A 15569-nucleotide genomic window follows, 5' to 3' on the forward strand; every position below is an offset into this window, starting at 1 on the left:
TCAACTGGGACGATTGAGAGTTATAAGGTAGCCAGGAAGAAACTAAAGAGAAAGCTAAGAGCTGCAAGGAGGGGACATGAAAAGTCCTTGGTTGATAGGATTAGGGAAAACCCAAAGGCTTTCTATAGGTATGTCAGGAATAAAAGAATGACTAAGGTAGGAATAGGTCCAGTCAAGGATAGTAGTGGGAAATTGCGTGTGGACACTGAATGAATACTTTTTGTCAGTATTCACTCAGGAACAGGACATTGTTGCAGATGTGAATATTGAGTCACAATTAATTAGAATGGATGACTTTGCGATATGTAGGGAAGAGGTGTTGGAAATTCTGGAAAGGGTGAAAATAGATAAGTCCCCTGGGCCTGATGGCATTTATCCAAGGATTCTCTGGGAAGCAAGGGAGGAGATTGCAGAGCCATTGGCCTTGATTTTTATGTCCTCGTTGTCTACAGGAATAGTGCCAGAAGACTGGAAGATAGCAAATGTGGTTCCCTTGTTCAAGAAGGGGAGTAGGGATAACCCTAGTAACTATAGGCCGGTGAGTCTTACCTCTGTTGTGGGCAAAGTCTTAGAGAGAATTGTAAAGGATAGGATTTATGAACATCTGGATAGGAATAATGTGATCAAGGATAGTCAGCATGGTTTTGTGAAGGACAGTTCGTGCCTCACAAACTTTATTGAATTCTTTGAGAAGGTGACTAAGGGGGTGGATGAGAGTAAAGTGGTAGATGTGGTGTATATGGATTTTAGTAAGGCATTTGATAAGGTTCCCCATGGTAAGCTACTGCAAAAAATACAGAGGTATGGCATTGAGGGTGAGTTGGAAGTTTGGATTAGGAATTGGCTAGCTGGAAGAAGACAGAGGGTAGTAGTTGATGGTAAAGGTTCATCTTGGAGTGCAGTTACCAGCGGTGTTCCGCAAGGATTCTTTTGGGACCATTGCTGTTTGTCATTTTTATAAGTGACAAGGAGGAGGGGCTAGAAGTTTGGGTGAGCAAGTTTGCGGATGATACGAAAGTAGGTGGAGTTGTTGACATTGAGGAAGGATGTGGCAGGTTACAGCGGGATATAGATAAGCTGCAGAGCTGGGCAGAAAGGTGGCAAATGGAGTTCAATGTAGCTAAGTGTGAAGTGATTCACTTTGGTAAGAGTAACAAGAAGATGGAGTACTGGGCTAGTGGTCGGATACTTGGTAGTGTGGGTGAGCAGAGGGATCTTGGTGTCCATGTACACAGATCTCTGAAAGTTGCCACCCAGGTAAATAGTGCTGTGAAGAAGGCATATGGCGTACTGGCCTTTATTGGTAGAGGAATTGAGTTCCGGAGTCCTGAGGTCATGTTGCAGTTGTATAAGACTCTGGTGCGGCCGCATCTGGAGTATTGTTTGCAGTTTTGGTCGCCATACTATCGGAAGGATGTGGAGGCACTGGAATGGATGCAGAGGAGGTTTACCAGGATGTTGCCTGGTATGGTAGGAAGATCATATGAGGAAAGGCTGAGGCACTTGGGGCTGTTTTCATTGGAGACAAGAAGGTTTAGGGGTGACTTGATAGAGGTGTACAAGATGAATTAGGGGTTTAGATAGGGTTGACCATGAGAACCTTCTTCCATGTATGGAGTCAGCTATTACAAGGGGGCATAGCTTTAAATTAAGGGGTGATAGTTATATGACAGATGTTAGGGGTAGATTCTTTACTCAGCGAGTCGTGAGTTCATGGAATGCCCTGCCAGTAGCAGTGGTGGACACTCCCTCTTTATGGGCATTTAAACGGGCATTGGATAGGCATATGGAGGAAAGTGAGCTAGTGTAGGTTAGGTGGGCTTGTATCGGCGCAACATCGAGGGCCGAAGGACCTGTACTGCGCTGTATTTTTCTATGTTCTAAGATGTTGATGGTGTGCCACATGCATTGCTGCTGGGCTCTAAAATGTTTATAAATTACTTGGATGAAGCTTTGCTTATCAAGTTTTTTGATGCCACAAAGATCGGAAAGTAAGCTATAAAGAAGACACAAAGATATTGATACATTAGGTGAGTGGTCAAAAATGTGGCAAATGAGGTATAATGTAGGAAAATGGAATAAAAAGTAACATGATCTAAATGATGAGAGATTGCGAAGCTCTGAAATACAAATACAATTGGGTGTCCTTGTGCTTTCTGCAAACTGTTAACGTGCAGATTTAGCAAGTGATAGGAAAAGCTTTTTTTTAAAATCTAGTCCTCGGGGAATTGAATCTCTTAGTTATGGAGGTAATACTTCTGTTGTACTGGAGGCACTGCATCTGGAGAACTATGTATATTATTGGTCACCTTATTTAAGAAAGGTTTGAAATGCATTGGAAGCAGTTCAGAGGAGGTTTACTAGAAACCAGGAATGTACAGGTTGTCTTATGAGAAAAGACTGGACAGGCTATGCTTGTATCCACTGGAGTGTAGACATGACTTGATTGAAACATACAAGATCCTGAGGTGCCTTGACAGGATAGATGTAGGGAAGTTGTTTCCCCTTATGAAGCAAACTATAATTAGAATTCACTGTTTGAAAATCAGGAACCATCCATTTGAAACAGACATGGCAAATTCTTTTCTGAGCTTTTTGAGTCTATGGAACGCTCTTCCTGAAAGATTGTGGAAGCAAAGGACTTGAATACTTTAAAGCAGAGGTACATAGATTCTTGTTAGGCAAGGGGTTGAATGATTATCTGGGTAAGTTGGAATTTGGAGTTTAGGTCACAATTGAATCAGCCATGATCTGAATGAGTCGTGGAGCAAGCTAAGTGGCCTCTCTGATTCATTTCTAACAGCTATTCTCATTAAGCCTAGATAGCTTTGTTTGCTGCCAAATAATGTTACTCTTAGACAACTGAGATCCCAGAATAAAATCTGGATTGATAGGTCTTTTTAAATTTAGCATGGAGGTCAGTAATTGAAACATTAGCATGCAAAGCTACAGATGCTTAATTCTGAATTCAGGAGTTCATGTCTTCACTTGAGCAACAAACAACTTGAGTAAATGGCCCACAGAGACTTGCTCCTTTTAAATGTTTTTTGTAATTGCTTTAATTTTGGTATTTGTAAATTTTTTTTGGTTAATTTTTCCTTTTAGATTAGATTAGATTCCCACAGTGCGGAAACAGGCCCTTTGGCCCAACAAATTCACACCGACCCTCCGAAAAGTAACCCACCCGATCCATTTCCCTCTGACTAATGCATCTAGCACTATGGGCAATTTAGCATGGCCAATTCACCTGACATGCACATCTTTGGACTGTGGGAGGAAACCGGTGTACCCGGAGGAAAACCACACGGACGTGGGGAGAATGTGCAAACTCCACACAAAGAGTTGCCTGAGGCTGGAATTGAACCTGGGACCCTGGTGCTGTGAGCCACCATGCTGCCCAATTTTTTTGAAGAGATAAGCAAAGAAAAAAGTGGAAACCTCAGCAAAAGCATGTAATAAACGAATGTATCCTATTTAAATGAAAGCTTTATACTTTTAACTTGAATCGCACAAATTTTAAAAAGAAGTTAAAAGAACCAGATAAATTCGCAGTTTGTCGGCAATGCTGTGGACATGCTCAGTGGTTGTGACAGGTTTCTTCCCACCTTCATCCATGACTCTGTCAAGATGTTGCTGTCACCTTCTCACCAACCACATTTTAAGTTTCCTGGTTCTAACACACTAATTTTCACTATGAATACCAATCTCTGCATAGTTTCACTTTCTGCCAGTTATTCCTTCAGTGGAGGCCGAACCAATCTGACCGAATTTTTCCCACATTGAATAACTTCCACTTCAATTCACTCATTTCCTCCAAATAAAACTATGGGATTCCACACATGGCTTGGTAATATCTTTTTATAATGGAATTTGAAGAACATTCTCTGTTTTAATCCTACTCGGGCACCCTCCTACTTATGCCTGAACTGGAAACATTCTCACTTAATTTGCTTTCAATTTCCATCCTTCTTTGTTCTTCTCTTTCTCCATCTGGAGTCTTCCATTCCTTGATTTCAGTAACTTAATTTTTAAGGACTGATTTATGGCCTATTATAACCTCTGACTCTCAGCTATTTCAGTTACACTTCTGTTAACGTGCAGACTGAATTCCATTCTCCTAGTTTCCCTTTTTCTACTGTTCTTATGATGCAATCTTCCAAATCAGCACGGCTGATTTTGATTCCTTTCCCCAACTAAGGATTCTTCGTACACTTACTCTGGACATTGTTGTTAGTACCCTGGATCATATTTGTGTTTTTCCTGTTCTTCTGTTCTCCATCCATCTGACTCTCCTAGAACCTTGGCAGAGCTCTTATTGTGTTCTGCTGCCACCCCACCTGCTTCCATGCTGAAAAGATATCCCTCTACTGTTTCTATCACCTATCTGCATTATGTGGCCACTTCTTTCTCTCCTCTCCTCTTTAAACATTCCTAAGGGACTGTTTACTTGCACTACCCTGGCCCATGCCCCTGTTAATCATAAACTCTTAGGCTGGTACTTCCATGGAAAGTACAAGAGATCAAACACCTGTCTTTTTACCTTCCAAGGCCTGAAATAGACTTTTCAGGTAAAACAGTAGTATAAATGTAACTTCAAGAAACAGCAGCTTGTATTTAGTTTCATTATTTGCCAGCTGCCCAAACTTAATAATCAGCCTATAATTACTGCCCTCCATTTTGTTTCCTTTTTCTTGAACATTTGATTTCATTCTTTTTCATTTCTGTTTCTTTTGTTTTCAGATGGCATTTGGTTGTTATTCTGCCATTCTCTTTAAGATGCAACTTTGATATCTTGTCTCTTTGGCCACTATGAAATATTCGGTCATTTAATCTTTCCTGCCTTCTACCTAATCAATAACTGTCCTTTTTTGTTTTCCCACTCTCTCCCTTTCACTTATTACATTTTTAACTTTTCACTGTTCTAATGAATAGTCATCTAACTGAAACATTCTCTCTCCTCAAGTTCTGCCTAACGCAGAGTACCTCCAGCCTGGATGTAGGTTTGCTCGCTGAGCTGGAAGGTTCATTTTCAGACGTTTCATCACCATATTTGGTAACATCATCAGCGAGCCTCCGGATGAAGCCCTGGCGGTATGGCCTGCTTTGTATCTGTGTTTCAAAGCAGGCCACAGCACCAGGGCTTCATCTGGAGGCTCACTGATGATGATACCTAGTTAGACGACGAAACGTCTGAAAATGAACCTTTCAGCTCAGCAAGCATACATCCAGAACCTCAACCTGAGATACAAATCTTGTCAAAACTTGCTATCTCCAAACTTTCTATTTTGGTTTTCCAGCACCTGAGACATTTTGATTTTGTACTGATATTTTTGCATTGACGTTGTCCACAGTTTGGTATTGAATAGCAGTATAGGCTCTTGAGCCTTGGACAAATATGTGTGGCTGTAGGAAGACTTTTGACGAGCCCTTTGAAAGGGAGAGGGAGACTCTGCACAGTCTGCTCTTAATTTTAAGTAGGCTTCCAGCAACAGTGCTAGTGGATATGTAATCCTTTCATTCAATGAAATGGCCCTAAGAGCTTCAAAGGCACAAAAAGCAAAGTATGTCAACAAACCACATCAAGCAATATTGGATTGGATGACCAAAAGTTTATTCAAAGTAGTAGATTTAAAGATTTGTTTGAAATGTGCATAGTAAGGTAGACAGACAAAGAAGTGTAAGGAGGGAATGCCAGAGTTTGGCCCTAAGCAGTTGAAGGCATGGCCAGGTAGAGCAACCAAAATCGAGGGTGTACAAAAAGCTGGAGTTAAAGGAGTGCAGATATCCTTCAAAAAAATGAGACTGGAACTGATAAGAGATATAGTAGGTGAGGCCTTGGAGGGTTTTAGAATCCAGACATTGCTTAACTGGTGGCATGATGGCACAGAGGTTAGCACTTCTGCCTTACAGTGCCAGGGACCCCTGTTTGATTCCATTGAAATCTGTGACTGTGTCTGACATGATGACTGTTTGGAATTTCTTTCTGGGTTTCTGCTGGATGCTCTGGTTTCATCCCACAATCCACAAATATGTCCAGATTAGGTGGATTGGCCATGGTAAGTGGGGGAATGGGATGGGTTTGGGTCAGATGCTGTTTGGAAGGTTGATGCAGACTCAGTGGGTCAAATGACTTCTATCTGCACTTCTTTGATTGGGAGTCATTTTAAGTTGGCAAACGCTGGGATGATAGGAGAACAGTGCTTGCTGCGAATTAAGACATACATATGACTCTTAGAGATGTACAGCACGGAAACAGACCCGTTGCTCCAACTCGTCCATGCTGACCCAGATATCCTAACCTAATCTGGTCCCCTATGCCAACACTTGGCCCTCTAAACCCTTCCTGTTAATATAACCATCCGGATGCCTTTTAAATGCTGCAATTGTATCAGCCCTAGTCCTTCATCTGGCAGCTCATTCCGTACACTCAACCCTGTGCATGAAAAAGTTGTCCCTTAGGCACCTTTTAAAAGTTAAGAGGAGCAACAAAATTTTGTAAAACCGCAAGTTTGCAGAATGAAGAAAAAGCTATGAAAGTGTCTAATCTAAGAATAATTGCTCAGACCTTTGAGTATAGGAATTAGGAAGTCATGTTGAAGTTGTATAGGGCATTGGTGAAGCCTCTTCTGGAATACTGTGTTCAGTTCTGGTTGCCCAATTCAAGGAAAGATAGTAATAAGCTGGAGGTTGTCCAGAAGAAATTTATCAGAATATTGCCAGGTATGGAAGGTTTGAGTTGTAAAGAAAGGCTGGATAGGTTGGGACATTTTCACTAGAGCATAGGAGTTGAGAGGTGACCTTTTATATAAGTTTATAAAATCATGAGAGGTACAGATAGAGTTAATGGCAGTAGTATTTTCCTTAAGATGGGGGATTTCAAGACTACGGGTCATATCTTTAAGGTCAGAGGAGAGCAATTTTAAAAAAAATCTAAGGGACAACTTTTTTGCATAGGAAGTGGTTCACATGTGGAATGAACTTCCTGAGGAAGTGGTGCATGTTTAAAACACCTTTCGGCAAGTACATGAATAAGACGGATATGGGCCAGTAGCAGACAGGTGAGACTAATTTAGTTGGGGATTATGTTTGGCATGGACTGATTGGACCGAAGAAGCTGTTTCAGTGCTGTATACTCTATAGTAAAGGCATGAATGAGGCTTTGGTAGCAGTTGAACTAAAACAGGGGCAATATTAAGGAGTTGCAACAGATGATCTTGGTAGCAAATAAGGTGAGAAGCTCATCTGAGAATTAAATGTGACGCCAACGTTGCAAACCAATGCCCAATATCTGACACGTTTTCAGGAAAATAGATGGAGTTAGCAGCTAGGGCACTGAGATTATGGCAAAAACTAAAAACAATGGCTTCCGTCTTCCCAGTACTTAATTTGAGGACATTTGTGCTCATCTAGAATAGAATGTCTGTAATAAAGATTAACATAGTGTTCTTCCATTACATGATGATAAGATGTTAACGGTTATGCATTTGTAGGAAAGTTGTAAATTTGTGCTCAAAAATGCATTTACAATTTACAGTTTGAGTGGAAAATAAAAACACACTTTTTAAGAGACATGTTAGTTAAGATTTTATGGAACAAACTTTTTGTATTTGCTGTCTTTATTCCAAACTTGATCCAAATTGAGTTTTTTTTTCTTACAGAAAATCTTACAACACCTTCCGGAAAGAATTCAGAGCAGATGGCAGTTTCACAGTATAGGTAACTTTAAATATTCTTTGAGTGTTGATTATATCAGTCATGTTTTTTGAAAAAAGTGAATGTACATCTTTAACTGTGCCCTTTGAGAGGTCAGTAGCCTAAACAATTATAAAGTTTTCAGCTGGTACAAAGAAACTTAGAGCAGGAGTACATCATAAGGTGCGCAGACCTTACTCTGATATTTAATATTATAATTTCTGATCCAAATCTCATGACAAGTAAGGCTATGTCTAAGGTCTGTACAATTGCAGCAAGCTTCTTTATTCTCTACTCCAACTCTTGTCCCTTCTTTCTTGATTCGCTCAGAATAGCAAAATGTAATAGCCCTGATTATAATCCGTGACTGCACATCCACAGACGTTCGACCTTTTGAATGAATAAAATTGCTCCTCATCTCAACCCTAAATGGCTGTTCTCTTCTCCAGAGACTGTGCTGTCTGGTTCTACACTCCCAAGTGAAACAACCTTTATATCTAATCCGTCATGCAGTGTAGAGTCTTGTCTGTCTCAGCACCTTATTACTAAATATTAAGGAGTATAGGCCGTTTCAAATCAGTCTCTTTATAGGAAATTTCCTTATCCAGCAAATCAATTGGATGAACTTTGTTTGGAACAGGTGACCAAAGCTTTACCTGGAACTCCAGATTTGGCAGCATCTGATAGCTATACAATTATACCAAGTCTTCCTTAAGCTGTACTCCAACTTCCTTGTGCTATTGGGCAGCAGCCATTTACATTCTGTTAATGTTAACTTTCTGTTTTGTATAGAAGAATAACCAAATTTCTCTGGAAGTCAATGTTTAATAGTTTCTCACAGTACTTGAAAAATCTCCCCTCTTCTTGCTACCAAAGTTAATGAATAATGTCATATTCCTTCTCACAATTTGCTATCTTATTACCCATTAATTTTTTCTATTTATATTCCTTTGCAAATTTGTCCTCTAACCTGCTCATTATGCCATCTAGCTTAACATTATTAACCAACTAGGATTCATCAGATTTGATCTCTTCATCCACATTCTTAAAATACCATGTAATCAGCTGCAGCCCCACTACTTATCTTTATGCTGCTACACTAGAAACAACTTCATAATGTGAAAATTACTTGTTTATGCCTATTCTGTGCACAAACAAGTAATTTTCTTTACTTCTCATATGATTTAGATTAGAATCCTTACAGTATGGAATCGGGCCCCTCAGCCCAACAAGTTCACACTGACTCTCTGAAGAGTACCCCACCAGACCCATTCCCCTACCCTATATTTACCCCTATAATGTACCTAACACTATGGGCAATTTAGCATGACCAATTAATTTGATCTGCATGTCTTTGGATTGTGGGAAGAAACCAGAGGAAACCCACACAGACATTGGGAGAATGTGCAAGCTCCACACGGACAGTCACCCGAGGCAGGAATTGAACCTGGGTCCCTGGCACTGTGAGTCAGCAGTACTAACCACTGAGCCAACATGCCAATCAGTACCATATGGTACTATATTGAATGCCTTTTGAAAATCTAAACATTCAGCCTCCTTTATCCACGCTGAGTTACATCCTTAAAAAAAATCTTATTTGCCAGTATGATCTTCCCGTTATTAAAACCTTATTGCCTCTATGTAAAAATGTGATTTTCTCAGAGTCCCATTACCATATCTTTAATAATTGGTCTTAGCATTTTCCTGATCATGCATCAGGCTAATTGACCTGCAGTTTCCAGTTGTCTTGGATCTCCCTTCCTGAATACCAGTACTGCATTTGTTATCTTACAAATCTACTGGAATTACCCCAGTATCTAGGGAATATTTGAAATTTGAAACTAGTGTATCTTCTATTGTTGCAGAAACCTTTTTTTTTATTTGAAAGCAAGGTGGAGATCATTGGATCAATGGATTTGTTGTCTATCAGTTACTTTATTTTTCTCAGTAATTTTAATTTCCTGCAACTCTTTTAATGCTAGAATAGTCCAGATCACCAGATTATGCTCCAGGGCCATGAGTTCAATTCCTATTTTGTCAGCTAGTTAATACTTCTGGAATAAAAACCTAATGTCTCTAATGATACTGAAACTGCGAAAATGTCATTGAAAACTCATCTGGTTTACCAATGTCTTTCATGGAAAGAAATACATCTTTCTTACCTGATCTGGTTTGCATGTAATTTTAGATCCACAGCAATGTGGTTTTCTCTGATAGGACTAGGTAGGGTAAACACAGCAAGCATGTTCCCAATGACTAGGTAGTCTAGGACCAAGCGTCTATGGATACAGGCTAGGCTATTGGGACTGAGATGAGAATTTTCTTCACTGAAAGTGTAAGTCTGTGGAATTCTCTATCATACAAATCTGTTGAGGTCAAAACGTTGAATCTTTCAAGAAGCAGTTAAATATAATTCTTTGGGGCTAAGTGAGTGTGGCCAGACAGGCCACTCAAAACAATGGATTTATGAAAAGCGTACAAGAAATTAGGCATGCTTGGAAATTGGAACAAGCCTTGGCCAAAAGTGACTGTGCTCAAAGGCCCTGGAATAAAAATGCTGCAGAATCCAGAAAGACACCAACTACAGACAGATGGTATGCAACTGCAGGCAAAACAATATACATTTGAATTGGAAATAAATAGAATCGACCTGAATACCATCTCCAGGACAATTGGAGACATCAAGTTGTTTACCAGACACAGGGGCACCTCACACCCTTATTTGGAGAAGGCTACCTGACGTGCTCCCAACACCTTCAGGAATGGATGCTCAAGGACCACCCTGCCATTGAGATGTCAGTGTCTAGTTGTGTCCAATCAATCAGTGTGATCGAACCCTAATTGCTCTATTGGTGGAAGCAAATACCCTCCCAAAAGGGCGCAAAGACTTCGAAGTGTAAAAATCACCGCAACACCACCTTCAGGAGCGGTAACTTGAGACCAACTACCAAAAAGAGACCACCAGGAAAAGAAGACCAGACGATCCTTTGCCATGTGGATCAAGGCCATGATCTAGTGTGGTTGAATATGATCATCCAGAGTTAAGTAAAGGACAAGATAGTTGATTCGATTTATAGCGTTAATTGTTAGTTTGTAGTGTATTTTGTTATTGTAATATTGTGTTAAATAAATATTATAGTTTATTACTATTAAGAGTCAACTTGCAGTTTCTTTGCTAGATATGAGTTAAAACAGTGTGGCATGTGCAACAGGTCAAAGGATATGGGGAGAAAGCAGGGATGGGTTACTGAGTTGTGCAATCAGCTTGAATGGTAGAGCAGGATTGAAGGGTCTACTCATTTTTTTTGTTTCTATGACTCTTACCTGCCTCTGTGATGGTCTAGCAAGTTAAATCAGTTGTGTTCAATCAGGACAGAGAAGTGATAAATGAATAAAACTGTTGCTTGGTAGTACAGATCATAATATTGCTGAAAAGAGGTGTTGCTGAAGCCTTTCATCTTGCACTCATCTGGACAAAGCAAGAATGCCTAATTTCAAAAAATCACGCAATTTATAGTTCAGAAGTTTAGTCTAGCTATGGTTGGAGCCCCTTTTGATTACTCCCATTAGCAGTTTCTGACCTTGTCATTTCTTATCTCTACCCATACTGTTTACATTGCCTGCTGTTTTGAACCAAGATACTTGATTGCACCCTTATTTGTGTCACTCTTTATTGTCAAGGTTTACCCCAACGGCCCTTCCAATATTAGTCTGTCATAGTAAGTCTTATTTCCATCCTCTGTTTTCTAGATATGGTTCATGAACGTCAACACTGATACGGAGTAGTGACATCCCATATGTATAGCAGGACAGCAGTCTTCTTACAGTTAATAATTTGCTGAGAAAAATAACTTGAGAAACTTCATTTTCACTTGCTCAATTTTAATGTTATATCCTCTGAAAATTTCTGAATCCAATCTTCAATGTAGTTATTTCAGTAGCATTGAAAAAGAAAGGGCAGGTGAAAAAAAAATATAGATCTGCACAATTTAACGATAGTAATTTAGTAGTTGAACAATGTGCATAAAATGGTGATCTCTCCTTTTCCTTTTGGCAATAAAATAATGCCAAAGGGTAGAAAGGTTACCAAGAGTAATGCAGAGAATGCCAAGGACTTGATTATAAATATTTACCAAGTCTGACCGAGACCTCGGACATTTTGTCTTTACACTGTTTCTAATATATTTTCTTCAGTCTTGCAAATGCTGTTTTTCTTTTCTCTTTGCAGGCTTGACTTTGAAAAAACTCCTTCATTTTGGGAACTCCTTGAAGGTTTTGCTGATTTTTTTTTTTAAAAGAATCATTTTGAGACATTATTAGAACCATCCTGGAACGTAGTGTGATTAAATGCATTTTTAAAACTGTTTTCATATTGATCGTGTTTTACATTTTTTTTCAAATATTTGTTAACACAGTGCTTTATTTTGTTTATAAGGATTGTTTGTTTAAAAACCTAATGTCACCTTTAGAGAAGTCCAGTCTTTTAACTTGTACTTCAAATACTGAGTGTTTCATAAGTTCCAGACCAAATTGCTTTAACGTTTTAAAAAGCCCTTAATTGTGTTATTGAAATTATTAGCTATGAAATGAAAAACTTAAAGCAAATAAGTTTTCATCCAGAAGTTTTGAATTAATTTTCAATCCACTTCAGATAAGGCGAGAAGGTGTACGTCTCTTTTTGTTATGGATGCAAGCACTCCAACACAATTGCACTGAAGAACAACTCCATATTTTTGCCTGCCTTATTCCTGGTTTCCCACCACTACTTTCAGAGCAGGGACCTCGAACACTGGACAATCTGATCAATTCCACATTCTGTTTTCAAGAAAGTAAGAGCTGTGCATTTTCTGTTTCGCCTCTCACTAATATTTTGAAATCTCTTTTCTTTTTTCTCCCATTACTGCGCAATGCCAGTACAATTGTATATGCCATGAATCAATTCACATAGTTGAAATAATGCTTCAAGTCTAATATTGTCGATTTTTCAGCAATCTTGATTTCAAACAAAAAGCAACTTAGCAATTTATAATGAACCAATGCAAATCAAGAATACTAAATAAATTTGAGTAGGTGGGAACTGAAGAGTGTAATGTTTTTGTCCTTGAATAAAATATTATTAGATATTCATAGTGAAGTATTTTTGACATGATTCATGTTATATATCCATATCTACCTGACAGCTCAAGTCACTCCAGAAGAAATCACTCCCCTTGTGCCCCCACAATCGGGAGACAAAGGACAAGATGATCTTACAAGCTACTTTCTTGATGCACTGCTAAAATATATGGTAATCCAGGTAGAAGCTTTATAGTACTAACCCTATTAAACCATTTGTTAAGACTTTGTCTATTACTCAACCACTAAACTAAAAACAACTGTGTTTTAATCATTATTGCATTGATTTTTTTTTGCTATTTTCCACTTCAAATTTCTCAAAATGAACCTAGGTTGGGCAAATCGATCAATGTTGATCTTGATTTTACGATGTCATGTTAGTTCGCGTACTCTCTCTTTTGTCATGAACGCATTGAAAGAATTTGTATCTTCTGTTGTGTCCGTCCCCTCCCCACCCCCTCTCCTCCCTCCCTTCCCTCCCTTCCCTCCCTTCCCTCCCTTCCCTCCCTTCCCTCCCTTCCCTCTCTGTCTTTCCTTCCCACCCTTCCTCTCTTTCTCCCCACGTCTCTTTTCACCTCCCACTCCCCCCTCTCCCCTCTCACCCCCCCCACTCCTCCCCCTCACTCCTCCCCCCTCACCTGTTGCCTCACCCTTGCTTCTCGCCTTCCTCGCCTCTCACCCTCCTCGTCTCTCATCCCCCTCGCTCTCCCATCCCCCTCGCTCTCCCATCCCCCTCGCTCTCCCATCCCCCCTTCCTTGCTTTTTTACCCCACCCACCACCCCAATCTCTTCCCCTGCCCCCATCTTCCCTCATTCCACTCTCTCCACCCTTTCTCTTTCTTTCTATTTCCCCCTTTTTTTCAGCATTTTGCTTGCAAGTCTGATTTCTGCTCGTCAATCAATGCTACCGTTTCCCTCCTGGTCATCAACTGAAGTCCTCTTCCCCAGTCAGTTTAATAACTGACACCAACACCCTGCTTATCAGCTGCTGCCCTATTTCTCCTGTTAACCAATCAACATCACCTCTCTCCCTTGCCCTGCTCATCAATTAACATCCCCATCCCTTTTCAACAACTAAAGACACCCTTCACCTGTCCTCAAGAACTGGCAAAAGTCAGGACTGGGAACTAGTTTGTAGCACAATTATTTTTAATGTTGAGAAAAATGTCAAATAAACTGTTTGAGCTGGAATTGTTTTGTACTTGGAATTCTACATCACTTTTCACTTTTGACTAATATTTTCATGAGCTATGCTGAAAGTAACAATGCAATCTGTGGCTAGATAAAGGCTGTGACATTTTTTCTAAATCCAGTTACATGTCGCCCTGATACAATGAAAGGAGATTAATACTCATTGGAGCTTTGTCAGGCTCAGGATTTTCTTTTCTGTCATATTTTATATGGAAGTTATTTATGATCATAATAATACACTTACCAAAAATTACATACAATTTTTTCATAGGCAAAGGGATTAGAATGGAAAGACAAAGAAAATCAGGAGAAAGGGTTTGCATTCTTATTTGAAAATTTCAAGAAGTACTATCTGCCTCACATATTTCCCAATTTCTCAAAGGAGACCAGTTTGTTTAACCCAATCCTTGGTAAGCATAATACTTTGATTTGTCTTAATATATATGCCTAAAATCAGATATTTGTTGTTTTGAGGGTTAAGAGTGTGATATTATTGTTTAAAGCCACCATTGTATGTCAAATATAATAATACTAGTCTCTTTATTAAATTTAGTCTTTTTTTAAATCTAATTCTGATTTTTATTTTTGTTTATCATAAGGAAACATAGGAAATGAGGGATCTACCATGCAGTTTGCACCTCAAGTCTGCTCCACATAAGGACTGCTTACATGTTATATGACTCTTCAGTCCAACCAGTCCATGCCAAAAAAATCTCAAAATAAGCTAATTCCCCTGCCTGCACTCTACTCCTATTCCTCCAAACGTTTCTTATTAATGTACTTAGCAAAGTGTCTTTTAAATATTGCCATTGTACCCACATCCACCATTTCCTCTGGAAGTTCATTTCACAAAAGAACCACTCGGTTGAAATGAAACATTGGCCCTCGTTTTCTTTCTTAAATCTCTCTCCTCTCATGTGAAAAATATGCCCCCTAGTCTTCAAGTCCTGATCCAAGGGAAAAGACACCTGCCATTCACCTTGCCCGTATCCCTCATGACATTGTAAACATCTTTAAGGTTACTCCTCAACCACGTACATGCCATTGAAAAAAGATCACAGCCTATCCAACCTGTCCTTATAACTGAAATCTTCTATTCCCGGCAACATCTTTTCTGAACTCTTAATAACATCTTTTCTGTAACAGGGCAACCAGAACTGCATACAGTACTCCAGAAGAAGTGTCACCACTGTCCTGTACAACCTCAATATGACATCAACACTCTCAAAGTCATAGGTTGAGTAACAAAGACAAGCATGCTAAATGCCTTTTTAACTACCTTATCTACATGTGACGCAAACTTCAAAGAATTATTTACCTGAACCCCTGGGTTTCTCTGTTCTACAACACCACCCAAAGCCCTACTTTTAGCTATCACGGCTGATGGTCCACCTCAACCCCATTTTCCTGCACAGCCTCCATCGCTCTTGAAACCGTTTTGGAACATTACAGCGCAGTACAGGCCCTTCGGCCCTCGATGTTGTGCCGACCTGTCATACCAATCTGAAGCCCATCTAACCTACACTATTCCATGTACATCCATATGCTAATGTTTACGTTTAGAAATCTGT

General features: G+C 39.6%; 1 protein-coding gene across 9 annotated transcripts in view; it reads left to right on the forward strand.

The window, feature by feature from the left end:
• ralgapa1 (Ral GTPase activating protein catalytic subunit alpha 1) overlaps positions 1-15569 on the forward strand; it is a 319967-nt gene that overhangs the window by 42868 nt on the left and 261530 nt on the right. For 8 of the 9 annotated variants that reach the window (XM_060829079.1, XM_060829081.1, XM_060829087.1 and 5 more), the window contains exons 4-8: positions 7659-7716; positions 11921-11964; positions 12344-12521; positions 12873-12988; positions 14270-14408. In XM_060829079.1, the coding sequence (XP_060685062.1) occupies positions 7659-7716; positions 11921-11964; positions 12344-12521; positions 12873-12988; positions 14270-14408 (535 nt within the window). The remainder of the gene's footprint in view (positions 1-7658; positions 7717-11920; positions 11965-12343; positions 12522-12872; positions 12989-14269; positions 14409-15569) is intronic. The other variant, XM_060829080.1, reaches the window with a different exon arrangement.

The sequence above is a fragment of the Hemiscyllium ocellatum genome, chromosome 8 (assembly GCF_020745735.1).
Source record: "Hemiscyllium ocellatum isolate sHemOce1 chromosome 8, sHemOce1.pat.X.cur, whole genome shotgun sequence".
Taxonomy (NCBI): Eukaryota; Metazoa; Chordata; class Chondrichthyes; order Orectolobiformes; family Hemiscylliidae; genus Hemiscyllium; species Hemiscyllium ocellatum.